We start from the raw sequence: 13,769 nt of genomic DNA, 5'->3' as shown, positions 1-13,769 counted from the left end.
ATGTCAAACACAAACTGAGGATTCTTCAGGATGTTCACCCAGAAGCGCAGAGGTAAACTGCACGGAGAGGGAAAGATAAGCTTTTAAAGCCTTGCACTTGCACAGTGAGGTCGCCAAAGGGGAGTGTAATCACAGAGTTTAGTTTACCTGTTGGTTTTCCAGATGTGCAGCGTGTCTGGGTCTGTGATGCCCCGTTTGTCAGCCTGCTCCTCCAAGAAGTCAAAGAAGTATTTGACAGCCAGAGGGGGCCGGTCCGGAGGGATGCTGAGGATGGCTTGAAAGAGGTCATCCAAGAACTTCTGAAGAGTTCCCTGTGGAGGAAAAGAAAAAAATGCAGCTTATACATACGCAGAAACATGATTTCATGGAATGTGGGAATTTCTAGACAGCTCTTGAGGCTAATATGGCCCATAAAAACAAGAAATAGAAAGATGACTTAGATATCAAGCTGTAACTTTGTAGTGTTGAGAAAACAGTCTCTTGTTTCTTGTGTTTACCTTGGTGGACAGCAGGCGTGTCAGATAGATTTCAGGCAGGACCTTCTTGCGGTGGCTCTGCCTGTGTGACTTCTTGGTCTCCATTTGCTCATCATGAGGTGGGACCTGGAAAACCAGAGGCCAAACATCAACAAACTGCACAAAGTAATAAATCCTGGTCATAAGTAGTTAAATGAAGGCTTTGCTGTCGCAGTTGGCAAAGGGGAATTTTCTGTTTCTTGCATTAGATACATGACCCAGAAACCACATCAGGGTATTTTGAAACACTAATTCATTTACAGAATTGAGGAAGTGATGGGAGTTTCATTGTTTTCTCTGGTAGCTGTGTACAGGATCATGTCTCTGACTTGCTCATACAGGTCTAAATAGGGGTAGGGGAAAGAAAGAAGCAGTCAGAATCCACCTACTTGTGTCAAAAAAGGACTATAGAACTGTCCTGTAAAACTAACTATTCACCCGGCAAATTGTGTTCCAAGGAACTCATTATTCTAAAGTCAAAGGGCCCATATCTTGGCTGACGTTTATAAAAGAGCTTAAGCTGCATTAGTGCTGTCATGTCCTCTCAGCAGCTTTCCTTTTCACCTCCATTCACCCCCATTCTCTCTGTCGTCAGGCCCGCTTCGGGCTGACTAACAGTGGCACACACAGGAAAAGCTCTGGTAATAAACTCAGAGCACACTTATAGAAACATTCTGATTACCTATGAAGAGTTACTCACCAAGTGTACATACTTCTCTGTATCCAGATCTTTAACTAAGGGGAAAAAGAAACACATACAGCATGAAACAATGTGCAATCAGCAAGGTGGAGACCTGAGAAAATGAGAGGAGACAGAAGGAGGGAGGACAGAGAAGCGTGACAGATAGGCGAGAGAAAAAAAACAGAAGAGGGAGATTGGCAGGAGAGCAAGGGAGATAGAGTACATGCGAGAGGAGAAAGTGATTAAGGTGGACGGTGGGCAGGTAGGGGAGGGGAACTGTCTGAGAGAATGAAAGAGAAAGATTACGAGTGAAAGGAGAGAGAAAAGAGAGAGATTAAGGGAGACAGACACACAGAGTCTGTGATTGGTTCTGGAGCCGATGTAATGAGATGGTAATGCTCAGCCAGCGCTGGGAAAGAGCATTAAACCTTGCTGGTTTATATATAGATCTAAACACAAACACACTCACACATACACATGCATGGACACGTATGAATACCCAAATACATGTAGACACATGTCCAAACACAAACTCAAAGCAGACACAAAGACAAACAGATACAGTAAATTATTGTACACACACCAGCAAAAACAAAGAGAGGCATTTGTGCCGATACACACACACACACACACAAACACAACAGCATAGTGAGTGTGTTCTCATTACTGCCTGCTCTGCCAGAGATGCTCCTGCCCAGCGGGCTTGAGTCCAGACCCTCAACACTGATCACAGGCAGACAGGACAGTGTTTTATATTAGCCAGGGAGCACTACAAGCTCATAACACCCCCTCGATACTTTGAAGCCTGAGCCAGGTTTCGTTCACATAAGCCTATTTTTGGCCCAGTATGAATGAGAGGAGAGACTTTGATGGACAGAGCCTGAGCAGAACTGAGCTCTGGTCTGGTACTGATTATGTAAGGTAGACCCAAGACAACGAACGGACAAGCCCATTAAAGGCTGTATGTAAACTCATCTGTCAACAGGCAGAGAAGTCATTATATTCAATGGACAATGGTCCAACTTGTGTCGCATTTTTTTCCCCACAAGCTGACATTTGCTAATGGAATACATCTATAACAGAGAAAAAGAGCTCTGAATGAAGTGGTAGCGGAAAGTACGTGTTGTGATTTATTAGGTGCGAGTGTGTTTAGATGTCCGCTGTGTCTTTTGGGGACGGGAGGGTGTGTGATTTCATGCGTGTTTACATGAGCGTATCGTGTTCTCGTGACCAACTAAGCATGTGCTGTTTCCTGTGATGGAGTGAGTGTGTGTATTTACCCAAGTGTGGGTGAGTGTGTGTGACAAAGCAACAGGGAGTAGGTGTGTTTGATGGTGACGTACCTCTCCCCAGGGTGTTCTCTTTCTTGTCTTTCAAGCTCATAGCTAGTGATGCCCCCTCTGGGATCTGTGAAGGGAGAGAAGAAGAAGGAGGAAAAGAGGTAGGGAAGACGAGAGAGGGCAGAGGGCACGGGGTCAGGGGTGAGCTTGGGTGCACCAGAACAGCCTCATTAAGCATGCCCTCGAGGGGAGTGGGGCGTTGAGAGGTGCATATGTTGTTGTGTGTGCGTGTGTGTCAGTCTTGTGTGCATCTAGACTGGTGGCAAATCTGCAGGAACCTGGCTGGGCTCATTAAAGTCAATCCGCAGTGAAATGGATTGAACAGCCTCGCCAGTGAACCCAGACTGTTAGTACACGCTGCAGCTCGCTGCTTTCACAGCTCTGTCCCCATGGCTCAGCAAAAACTAAACATGGCACTTAACAAGTACAGATACAGGGTCAAAGGTCATGGGTCACTGAACAACTGTTTACTCACGTACAAATGAATGTAGACATGAGCAAACATACATATACGTAAAGATATTCTTTATGGGATACCAGATGTGGCATTTTACTTGTTTTGGGGTTATTTATTATAATTATTATAAAAGAAAAAGTACTACACACAAAAAAACGTTATATTGTATTTTTATTTTATTGTTAAAAACAAATGTTTCGTTCATTACAATATATTTATTGCAAATGTTATTGATAATTATTTAATTTCCTTCATTATAAAAAATAATATGATGTACTTTAATTAATGTATTTCTAATAATGGATGTGTTTGTATCCATATTATTATTAATATTATTATTATTATTATAGTAACATATGATAAAGTACATTTGACAAATATGTAAGTGATGACTGGTTAATGACTACATGCTTATTAGCACAATTACGATGTAATTGTCATATTCATATTACCTGAGAAATACGTAATACATTGTAATTCTACCTAATAAATCATCTTTTTGGGCAGGGACGCTGGAAATCAGTGAAAGCTGAGAGAAACCCAGTCTATTTAATGATGTCATACTAAATGCTATGGGACAAATGAATCCTCTGCCAAACCTCAAAAAAGGAGAGCAACCTCTAGTTACCATATTTCATCATTTATATCTATAACCAAATCATCCTGTGGTACTAATGGCCTGTTGCTGGCTGAATTCAACTCTCTGTCTGCCCTGTCATCTTTGGTAATGTCAATTTACTCTGAAATAATCTCCTTAAAACACATCACTGTGTTGGCGTAGGATAAATCCAACCTGCCTTGCCTTAATTGGAAATTAGGTTCTTTACATATTACACTATTCACAATAAACTGCAGCTCAAAACAATGTTAAACCTCTTTCACAAATACTAATGAACAACACATATAAATCCCAGTAACTGAGAAGAAAGTCAAAAGTTTAACTGTTCTTATTACGCTATGCCTGACTTTAGGGGATGCCCCTCAGCACATCTACTTCCTGCAACCTTGTTTTTGGGAGCATATATTCAGGAGTTTGGGAGCCCTTTTCTCTTGAAATAAACAATATTTGCATATTCATAAATTCTGTGAATGAGGCAAAAGAAATAGATGTCATTTTAAGAATTCTTAACGAGGTAGGTGATGTTTTTTGTTGAAAAAGCAAGCCAATTATTATTCCAAGCAAAGTATTTCTTTATGTTTTAAAACATGTCTGGAGGGGAACTTTAAGTATTAAAATGTAATCAGTGATTGAATCATGCACATAAAGTATGTATGTTATCATAGTTACTGTTAATCATCAAACTACTGATTTGAAAATAACAGTATTTTGTAACAGTTGTTAAAGACTGCCGATAATTATTTCTTGTTATAAAAAGGTACCTAATTACTACAATAATTACACAAACACAGTGAATACTGTATGTCTAAATGCAAAAACCGTATAAAAGCAGCCACTGGGCTACAGCTGTGCTGCAATAAATGACATGTACGTAAAAAGAAACACAAACAGAAACACTTAACTAACTGTGTACAGCCACGTCATGGAAATAGAGAGTATCCTCCCACCCATGGACAGCCAGTGACACCATTTATAAGGACTTCTCACCTTCAACAACCCCGCTGTTGCTGTTACAATATCAGGGATATAAAGGTTCACCAATGACAACACCCACCACAGTGGTCTCTCTTTCTCTCTCTCACACCCACACACCCACACACGCACACACAAACCTGGTAATGGAAGACTGTGTTGAGTTTCTTCCTGCCATCCTCCATCAATGAGGAGTTATCCAGGTCCTGCAGAAGCTTACTGTTGCTGCCGGAATCAAACCACTCTGGAGGACAGAAATGTGGGAGAGAGGAGAAAAAGGAGACAGGATAAGGGAGAGTAATATTAAACAATTTCATCCTAAATTTAGAAAAGAATATGCGAGACATAGGGTAGCCGTGCTCTAACTCTCTGTGTCATGACCTGTGAAAATATTCTTGGGCCGATTAATCAAATCAGCTCTGCAGGCCCCACAGCTTTTGAAAGCAATAACTCTTTGTGATTATGACTGTACACTCCTCGATGCATTCTGTCATTTATTATATTGCAGCCTCAGGTTAGTTGAGCTTCATGAGAGGAATTGACCTTTTGCAAAGGAGATTACTATATCTCGGAAGGTTGGGAAGGGGAAAGGATGAAAATAATCAGAGAAAATGTGCTCTTACCCAGGTCTACATCCTCTGCTCGAGGCCACTGAGAGAAGGGCAGGTTTTTATAAAAGGCCTCTAGGATTTTTTCCTTCACCTGGCAGATTGTGTCTGTATGCATGACCCTGACAGACAGTGAGTCCATGCCACAGCCCTGGAAGGACACATTGATGTTCTGCAAAAACAAACAGAGAGCAATACATTTCATACTTTGCAAAAATGTGTTTTGAAGTTTTGAATTGACGCATGACTGAAACGTCCTGGCAGGCAACTTAATCGAAGTTTGACATTGACCTCTCAGTTCTAAAAAAACTGAGGACATGAAAGATGAACCGAGAGTGTGTGAGGTATCAGACCTGTGGCTTGGCCTCAACATTCTCGCGGAGCAACCACTCCTCGTTGAGGGTGTAGCGGGCCTTCCCTGTGATGGCGTCAATGGAGCCCTTGTTGATCTGCTGCTTGATTGCACACAGCAGCAGGAAGAAAGGCTCACCCACTGTTTCCTGAAGAATGTGGCAGAGCAGTGGAGTCAGTGGTCATTCTTTTTAATCATGCCAGCCTCATAACTTTGCTCTTCCTTTTCCATCCTCACCTTGAGGTAGCTGTACATGCAGATGGACATCCAGTTGGTCAGCATTTTCTCCACGACAGACTCAGTGCGGCGCAGCATCAGTTTGGGGTTCTTGGAAGCTGAAGCGTCAATCAGGTCTACCAGCAGATCTTTCATGATACTGGTGTAGTACTCCAGTTTACCATGAAGGGCAATAGTGAGCAGAGATGCCAGGCTGCATCTGAAGGGTGAGAAAACAGATTAGCAGGGGAGACAGATGAGTAAAAACATGCTCTTGCAAACATGCCCTGTCAGTGTGTGGTCAGTGATTTAAAAATACCAACATAACACAAACAACACTGAGATTTCATCCTCACCACAGCACCTGTGACTGCAGAGCTAAATAAAGGCCTGATCTAATGCAGGGAGTGTCTGGGTGAGTAAGTCCAGAGGTGCAGGGGATTTCCCTAACAAAGCCCCTTTAATCCAGAAGAAAGGGGCCGCATCAGTCAGTAAGTGCTGACGCTGTGCTGGGACAGGGATGTGGTCCTGCCTCTGGAATTTTTCTATGATTCTCCACAATGACTGGCTAGTTTTAGGACATCGGGACCAAAACAGCTACACTGATAAATGACCAAATGTTTACAAAGCTGGAGCAACCACTTTTCTGAGCAGTAAAGATATTTTTAGTTCTGTATGCAGCAGATATAGAAAAACCTAGCATGAGAAGTAAAGAAGCTCCTGGAAAAAATAGAGACATGTATACAATGTACTGTAATAAAATGCAATACAATAGCCGTACAAAAAAATATTACGGTTCTATAAAATGATTTACTTGAGACTACTACTTAGTGTAGTATTAAACCTTTATTAACTGTTTGTTTGGACACTGCTCCCCACCAACTTAATATATATGTTTTTTTAGGGGAACTGCAGAGGTGACATTTCTATGTGGATTCGTTACTAGAAGCAACACGTTTCAGATACATGTACTCCTTCTATCTGTTGTTAATAAAAAATAATCATTGTAGCTTTAAAAATGCTTCACGATATTATGCAATCCAATACAAACACCTTGCTACAACTTCAAAAAATAACCACTGAATTTAATTATTTCTGACAATTGTTTCTCAGGATTTAGTGCAATTAAATCTTGTAAATCTATAAATTCTACTGATTTAATCTAAAGTCAATCTGGATGTATGCCTTTTCTGTTTCTGTATAACTGCCAAACACATATCAGTTGATGCATTTACCTGTCTCGCACAGCAAAGTCCTTCTGCTGTTCCAAGGCGTGGACAAACGTGATCAGGAAGTGCTTGTTATTGAGAAGAGTGGAGAACAGAGTGATGCCTTCCTCTACGTTAGGCCTTGTTGTGTTGGTGGCCTGAAGACAGAAGGGGAATGAAACTGTTATTTCTCTGTGTGATTTCACCTAAAGTGCATTACACACCTGCTGCGCCCTCCCAAATCTATTTCACCACCTCTCGTCTCGAGTGACCCATCTAGTGAACACTTCTATCACAGCTCTTCCTTCTGCGTCTTCAGGCACCACCCTCTCTGGTTCTCTTTCTACAGTGTCTGTATCTCCCGCTCGGGTCCCTGACTGTGTGTGATTGTCTCTAAATGTGCAGAGTCGACTTAATGAGTATGGTCTATCTATGGGTGCGACTAAGCAGCACTGTGATGAAGTCTTCCCTCTGGACTGCAGCCATATGGTGTGGTTTGCAGCCTGACAGAAGGAGAACAGGGGTGTCCATTAAGATAAATGCCCGCCTGTGAGATTTATTTGCTGTGACCTGGAAAACACTTCCTGGGAAGACGATGTGGATCCAAGGCACTTCATCACCGCTAGACAGGCTCCCCCGGCTGCCGACCCAAAACTAGCTCTGCAATCGTTACTTTCTCTCTTTCTAACGTAGACACACATGCACGTGCGTTCTCTTTCAGCACGCATTCGCATAGAGGTGTGTGAAAGTGCACGCTCCCTCTCCCACTCTCTTTATAACTCTCACTCCCGTCCGCCCCTCCATTACACACACACACACACAACAACTATAGATGGATTTTGATGAAAACCATACTGTTCGGTTGTCTAGGAGCCAGTGGGAAGTGTGTCAACAACCTGCCATCAACTTGGTGGGCAGTGTGTTTTTTGACAAGCTGAAAATTTTTTGTGTCACACTCACTAGAAACCACTGAATGACATGCATTAGTATTCATGTGCATGTGAGTTAACACAAGCACACACTAGTACTCCACATGCACTTTATAACAAACGCACAAAGGGAAAAATGCCCAATATGCTTTTCTTTCTTTACTCCTCATCAACAACAACCCCACTGTCGAACCTTAATAAGCTTTAGTGTGACCCATTTGAGAAGTAAGGGAGTGAAAAAGGACCCAAATCAAGGCACTGGCAGAAAAAAGCACCACCTAACCTAACATCCTAATGGCTTAACCATTCACCTGCCAGTCCTGCAACAGCGGGTGGGTCTCTGGCAGCGCTCGAGGGCCCAGACCATCATTCTCGTAGGCGGGCTGGACCAGGCTCTTCTCATAATCAGAACACATCTGAAACACACACAAACACACAAAGAAAACTGTAATACAAAGTAATCTCTGGTTGTAAACACAGGAAGATGGATGGACAGGGAAAACAAAAAGAGCTGGCCTTGAGACTAAATTTGCAGTCTGGAACTAAAGGGCAGAATTTCTCGACGAAGCCCTGACTGACCATGAAAAGGAAACATGACACAGTGACATGAAACGTCATGAGCCTTAATGGCTTTAGAGACAAGCTGACCCAGAGCCAGGAGGCAGCCTTTCAACACAGTCTGTCAGTTCGGGACAGCTACATTTGGCTTGTATTCTAACTGCGTCTAAGTCTGTGTCTAACACTGTTTTCTGTGTGTGTGTGTGTGTGTGTGTGTGTGTAATCTAAGAGAACCAGAAGGAACCAGAAAAAGGAGCACAAAGGGTCGTGAGTAGAGTGTTTGCTGTCTTAGCGGAAAACTACGGAAAGACGATACACTCGGATTTATGTTCCCCTACATGAAAGTTTTCAACACTCTCCCCACTCACTTCCTTCACGACAGAAAACAGTGTCCAGTGTCCACTGTAACAAACCAGCACGGCTGCCGTTGCGCAAGAGCACGTATACTTGCAAAACAGTGTGGGTGTGTCAACTGAGTAAGGAGTGTGTTTTGAGAAATCAGGGGGAAAGTTTTCTTGTCTCAGTGCCTGCCATTGTTCTGTCTCCTTGAAAGTCCATGCCTGTGGTTGGAATACAAAGCCTGCTGAGTTGTGTCTGTCTGTATGGGTGGAAAAACACCCACCAACAGATAGACCCACAGTCTACCTTCAGGGTGGATCACACATCAGAAAAATGCTTACCTATAGAGAACACATTAACTCTCCTGTGGGGTGCCAAACTGAGCTACACTTTGCTAGATGTCTACTGTGTGTTTAAAAGTTCCAAGGTGAATTTTTATCCTGCATATTACAAGCAGTGGGAAATGTGAAATGGGACATGTAGGGAAAAGAGAAACGATTAAAACCCCATTGAGAAAAATGGCATTGTCAGTGTGCCAGTCGAAATCAGATAGCGGGGAAAAAATAGGCTTTCTCACCTTGGGGAAGAATGTGCGTGTGACAAACTGTTTGTACTCCAAAAAGGGGATGCCCTGGCTGCGATTCAGCTCCTTGGTCAGGTCTGTCATGTCCGTCTGCAACTCTGCAAAGCCTGAAAGGACAAAACAAAAAAACAGAAAGACCCAAAAGGGCTTGAATCCAGTGACTGTTTTTAAACCACAATCCTGTTTCTGGCTCCCCAAGCTTTATTTGTTGCTAAGCAAAATGAGTCAGAAATCTGTTCACAGGCTAATCCAATACCCATCCAATTCTCCCAGGCTGCCGTGGGATCTGCAAGAATCTGGCTGAGTTCAGTGGAAGAAATTTTATATCAGACACAGAAATGCATCATTCAATTCCCTACATCTAGTGTCAAGTTCTGGTTGAATATTAAATATACCAAACACTGATCCCCTGATCTTTTTCCTCTCTCTTTTTCCTTCTCTTTCTCTGCCAGATTGTGCAGTCCAGCATGGCATGCAGGCAAATATTTACCAAACAACAATCTGAGCAGCCAAATCCAGTCTGAGGCCCTCATCCAAAACATGTGTGCAGGCTGAGGTTTACATGCTGCCGAAACAGTATCAGCATATCCAGACACTGCCTTGAATCTGCATGCTAATATTGGAGGCACTTTATTGGATAGCATGTTCTAGGAGAGGATAATGTTCTCCTCTAATGAGACGCTGGAGATCCCTTTATGGAAAAGCTCTTCCTGTTGCAGGATGAGAGACGTATTTGGGTTACAATGCCAGCTTCTTCAGACTGTGTTTGTGTAGAAGGAAGGGAATACTAGACCTGAGGGATTTAAAACATATTTCATTACTCCTCCAGGTTATTTATCCTCCTTCTCACTAAAGTGTCTTCTAAAGCACCAGTCAGTTCACACCGTCAACTCTTGATTAGACGCAGCAGGCCTGAATACCAAACCTCCCCTCTGCCTCACTTTTCGGACGGAATCCTCCCGTTCCTGTAACCTGGAATACGTCAATTCCCCCATCTTCCTTCACTCCCTCTTCTTCTGCTTTTATCACATCTTTCGTCTCAGCTATCCCTCGCTTTGTGCACCCTCACCCTGAACTCCACAAATCTATCTGTGTCCTCTGACTAAATAACCACCCTCCTCCCACGCTCCTGCTTCTCCCCAGACCCGCGGCCCTGACTCCCGCTCCTATCTCCGCCTCCCTCTACTTCTTTTTCTCTATCAGTCCCCCCATCTCTACACCATAAATCTGGGTACACAGACACGGCGTGGCCTTCACACGGCTTTACCCTTAAGCCCTAGGCACGCACACACACACACATATATATATATATATATATATATACAGACACATACACACACAGGCCTTGCTCCTAGCGTAGATGCAGCAGAGGCAATGCGGCCACTCAGTGTGTCTTGCGTGTGACTGATCATTTGTCAGACACTGTGTTTTATGAGTCACGCTTACTAGGCACAAATCTGTCAACTGTTGTATCTCCCTCCCACTTCAGCCTAGAAAAAAATCTCAAACAAACACATATTTTGCACGTACACACCCAAATGGACGTGTACAAACAGACAAATATATGTGGTCAATATTTCCCAGAAGCTCTTTTTTCATGTCAATCGACACATCATTTGAGGTCTAAACAACACGCAGATAGTAGAGCTGGTACAACAGTAGAGGGTGTGTGTGTGTGCATTTGTGGGTTCTTGAGTAAACACACCTTTACGGATCTCCTCTCTGATCTGGGACTCCATCTCCTCCATTTGGAGTAGAGTTTTCTGCCAGTAGCGTTCCGCCCTTCGGCTCTTTGTGCAGTACACTACAAGAGCTGAGAAAGACAAACAAAATGCAGTTTATATACAGTATGTTCCAACCCACAGAAGACGGTTATCACACAATGGCAGCTTCCAACATAATGAATAGGATCAAAAATGCGTCTAAAGGAGTTTGAGCCTTTGAAAAATATTTGCATGAATGTATCTGACTGTGAGAGCATGTACAAGGAAAGTTTCTCAGAAATTTAAGTTTAAGTTTCGTTTATAAAATTTGCGCTCATATTATTTCAACTGTTACGTCACACAAACAAATCTAACAAGAAAAAAAGGGGTCTGTGAATATTTAAAAAGGAGAAAAATTCACACTATAGCACCAATTTTCACCCCTGCACTTGCCCTGCACACACACTCACGCAAAGATTACAGAATAAACTACACACACCCTTACATATACGCACACAGACAGAATAGACAGCAAGGGGAACAGTGGACTCTTTGTGCTTTGGGTACCGAGGAGGGATGAAGCAAGTGCGGGAAACTATGACCCTGAAATTCTTTTTATCTGTTCCACATCTGGAGCATCCATTGCTACAGCAGGCACACATCCATCATCTGCTGGTAAGCATGTGTACACAACCTACCCACAGTGCACAGCAGCAGCAGCACACAGCACACCACAATGGATACCACGATGGCCAGCTCACTGCCACCAAGCTGCACTTTGGCGATGGTGTGGCGAAAGTTCCCCACTTGCACCTAGAAAGAGAAAGAGCAACAACACATGAAAATGGACTCCATCAAAACCTGCTTTCACTTTTGTTTAGTTTTATCCTTCAATGACTCTCTCCATTACCTTTACTTGTTAAATACTTCTTGTCATATATATTATTTATTTTTTCTTTTTATCATAGTATTAGTTGTTGCAGCCCACATGTCCAATATTGTCAGAAAAATAATATAACTTCTTACATAAAACCTTTGTCTTGTAAGCACTATAAATAAAACCTACTACAAAAGGCTCCCTTCCTGAATCACAACTCAAGTCTTTTATAATTATTCAAGTAGAAGAAGTCATAAGAGATGAAAGACATTTTAATATAGCTCTTCCATCTTTGTATAAAAAAGCAATAAAAATCCCCTAAATCACATAACAAACAAAGCAAATTTTTTTCATGGAGGCCAATAAACAAACCCTACCTATAGCTAATAGTAGTGTACCTGAGCATAAATAACATGAACATAAACTCAAATTCTGCTTCATAGAATGTAGGTAGTATAGTTGTTTTTTATGAGACAATAATTTTGATTTGTACCATATAATAGCAGACTATTGTTCCAACATGTTTTATTTATATTACTAAACACAAAATATGTCATAAAAAATACATTTGAAATCTTAGTTCAGGATGTAAAATGCAGCAGTTAAAAAGAAATTTCTTGTAAGCTGACATCATCACAAGTCAAATAAAAGCATGGTCTTCTATCTCAAGATGTGCAACTGTTAAAAAACCTCCCTGGATACTTGGAGTCAAATATGATCCTGTCTTTTTTCTTAAAAGTTCGGCATCATATGACATCTGCTGTGGTAATACTATACTTTATCCTGATCAGCTAATAAAGCAAATTTAATTTTGAAAAAGAAGATGAGGAAGAAAGATGAAGACAGAGGCAGAAACTGGCCGAGCAGTAATGAGCAGAGACAAGTATTTTCTTTGTAATACAGTATGAAAATGCTTGCAGTATAACACAGGCAGTTCTTAATGGGAACACAAGTGCCTGAACATGCACAAATGCACAGACGACACATCATTTTTTTTTATGGACACAGGTGCAGACACTGAAAAAACATTACACACTGTAGATCTTGAAAAATGGTCTCTCGCTGCAACGAGCTGGAGGAGTCACCCGGTTCAGAGTAACCCAAATGTGACAAGAAAAGGACTTTCACTTCTGCCTTCTGATTAGTCAGCAGGGTCTCTGCGGTCCCTCCTCACATCTTTCCCTCTCCTTCCCCAATCCGAACATACTTCATAAAAAGAGCCTCAGATAAAAAGCCTCCAATCCTCAGACCAAATCCCTCTTACACTGGTCTTACTCTGAGGAGGAAACTGGCTCACTGGGCTCCCTCCTTCTCTTCTCATCCCCTCTTTCTCTTTCTGGTCTACACATTTATTTACCCAGACCAGCAAGAGAAAGCCTTCTTCCAGAGACTGCAATAGCAAGGCCTGGTTTAATGGAGGGGAAAATGCCATTGTTCCATGTTCCTGTTTCACTTGGGGTAGAAAAATACTGCTTCCCCACATCCACTTCTGCAGCTCACTTCAGAGCCAAGCAAAACACAGGCGTGTAAAAATAGATCTGCCACCAAAAGTAAGTTAAGAAACACAAATGGCCATAAGCTATACACACAGCTCAACATGTATGCATTTATTCAAATGCTCCAAAGCAAAAGAAAATGTACATGCACTCTGTTTATGCCCCTGTCGATGTGCACACTTAATCATCCTCACTGCTAACGTGCAGGTAGCCCACCCATTTGTGTTATGACATCTCATTTGACCCTTGCCCTGCCTTTATGTCTTTGCTAATTGCGCATGTTTATTCTCAGACATCCTGAGAGACAGACGGGGG

The 13,769-nt window shown here is 42.3% G+C and overlaps 1 protein-coding gene across 1 annotated transcript in view; it reads right to left on the bottom strand.

Annotated features, from left to right (window-relative positions):
• plxnd1 (plexin D1) overlaps positions 1-13,769 on the bottom strand; it is a 58,312-nt gene that overhangs the window by 2,990 nt on the left and 41,553 nt on the right. The window contains exons 20-33 of the mRNA XM_035655930.1: positions 11,780-11,894; positions 11,084-11,191; positions 9,373-9,485; positions 8,210-8,314; positions 6,997-7,127; positions 5,783-5,981; positions 5,547-5,693; positions 5,209-5,365; positions 4,726-4,829; positions 2,541-2,604; positions 1,216-1,250; positions 498-602; positions 148-311; positions 1-57 (exon numbers count right to left, since the gene is read on the bottom strand). Of these exons, the coding sequence (XP_035511823.1) occupies positions 1-57; positions 148-311; positions 498-602; positions 1,216-1,250; positions 2,541-2,604; positions 4,726-4,829; positions 5,209-5,365; positions 5,547-5,693; positions 5,783-5,981; positions 6,997-7,127; positions 8,210-8,314; positions 9,373-9,485; positions 11,084-11,191; positions 11,780-11,894 (1,604 nt within the window). The remainder of the gene's footprint in view (positions 58-147; positions 312-497; positions 603-1,215; positions 1,251-2,540; positions 2,605-4,725; positions 4,830-5,208; positions 5,366-5,546; positions 5,694-5,782; positions 5,982-6,996; positions 7,128-8,209; positions 8,315-9,372; positions 9,486-11,083; positions 11,192-11,779; positions 11,895-13,769) is intronic.

Source organism: Morone saxatilis, unplaced genomic scaffold, assembly GCF_004916995.1.
Source record: "Morone saxatilis isolate NCDOM2014 unplaced genomic scaffold, NCSU_SB_2.0 Contig15, whole genome shotgun sequence".
NCBI classification, from domain to species: Eukaryota; Metazoa; Chordata; class Actinopteri; family Moronidae; genus Morone; species Morone saxatilis.
The sequence above is the reverse complement of the archived record's forward strand: the minus strand, read 5'-3'. Positions and strand labels throughout refer to the sequence as shown.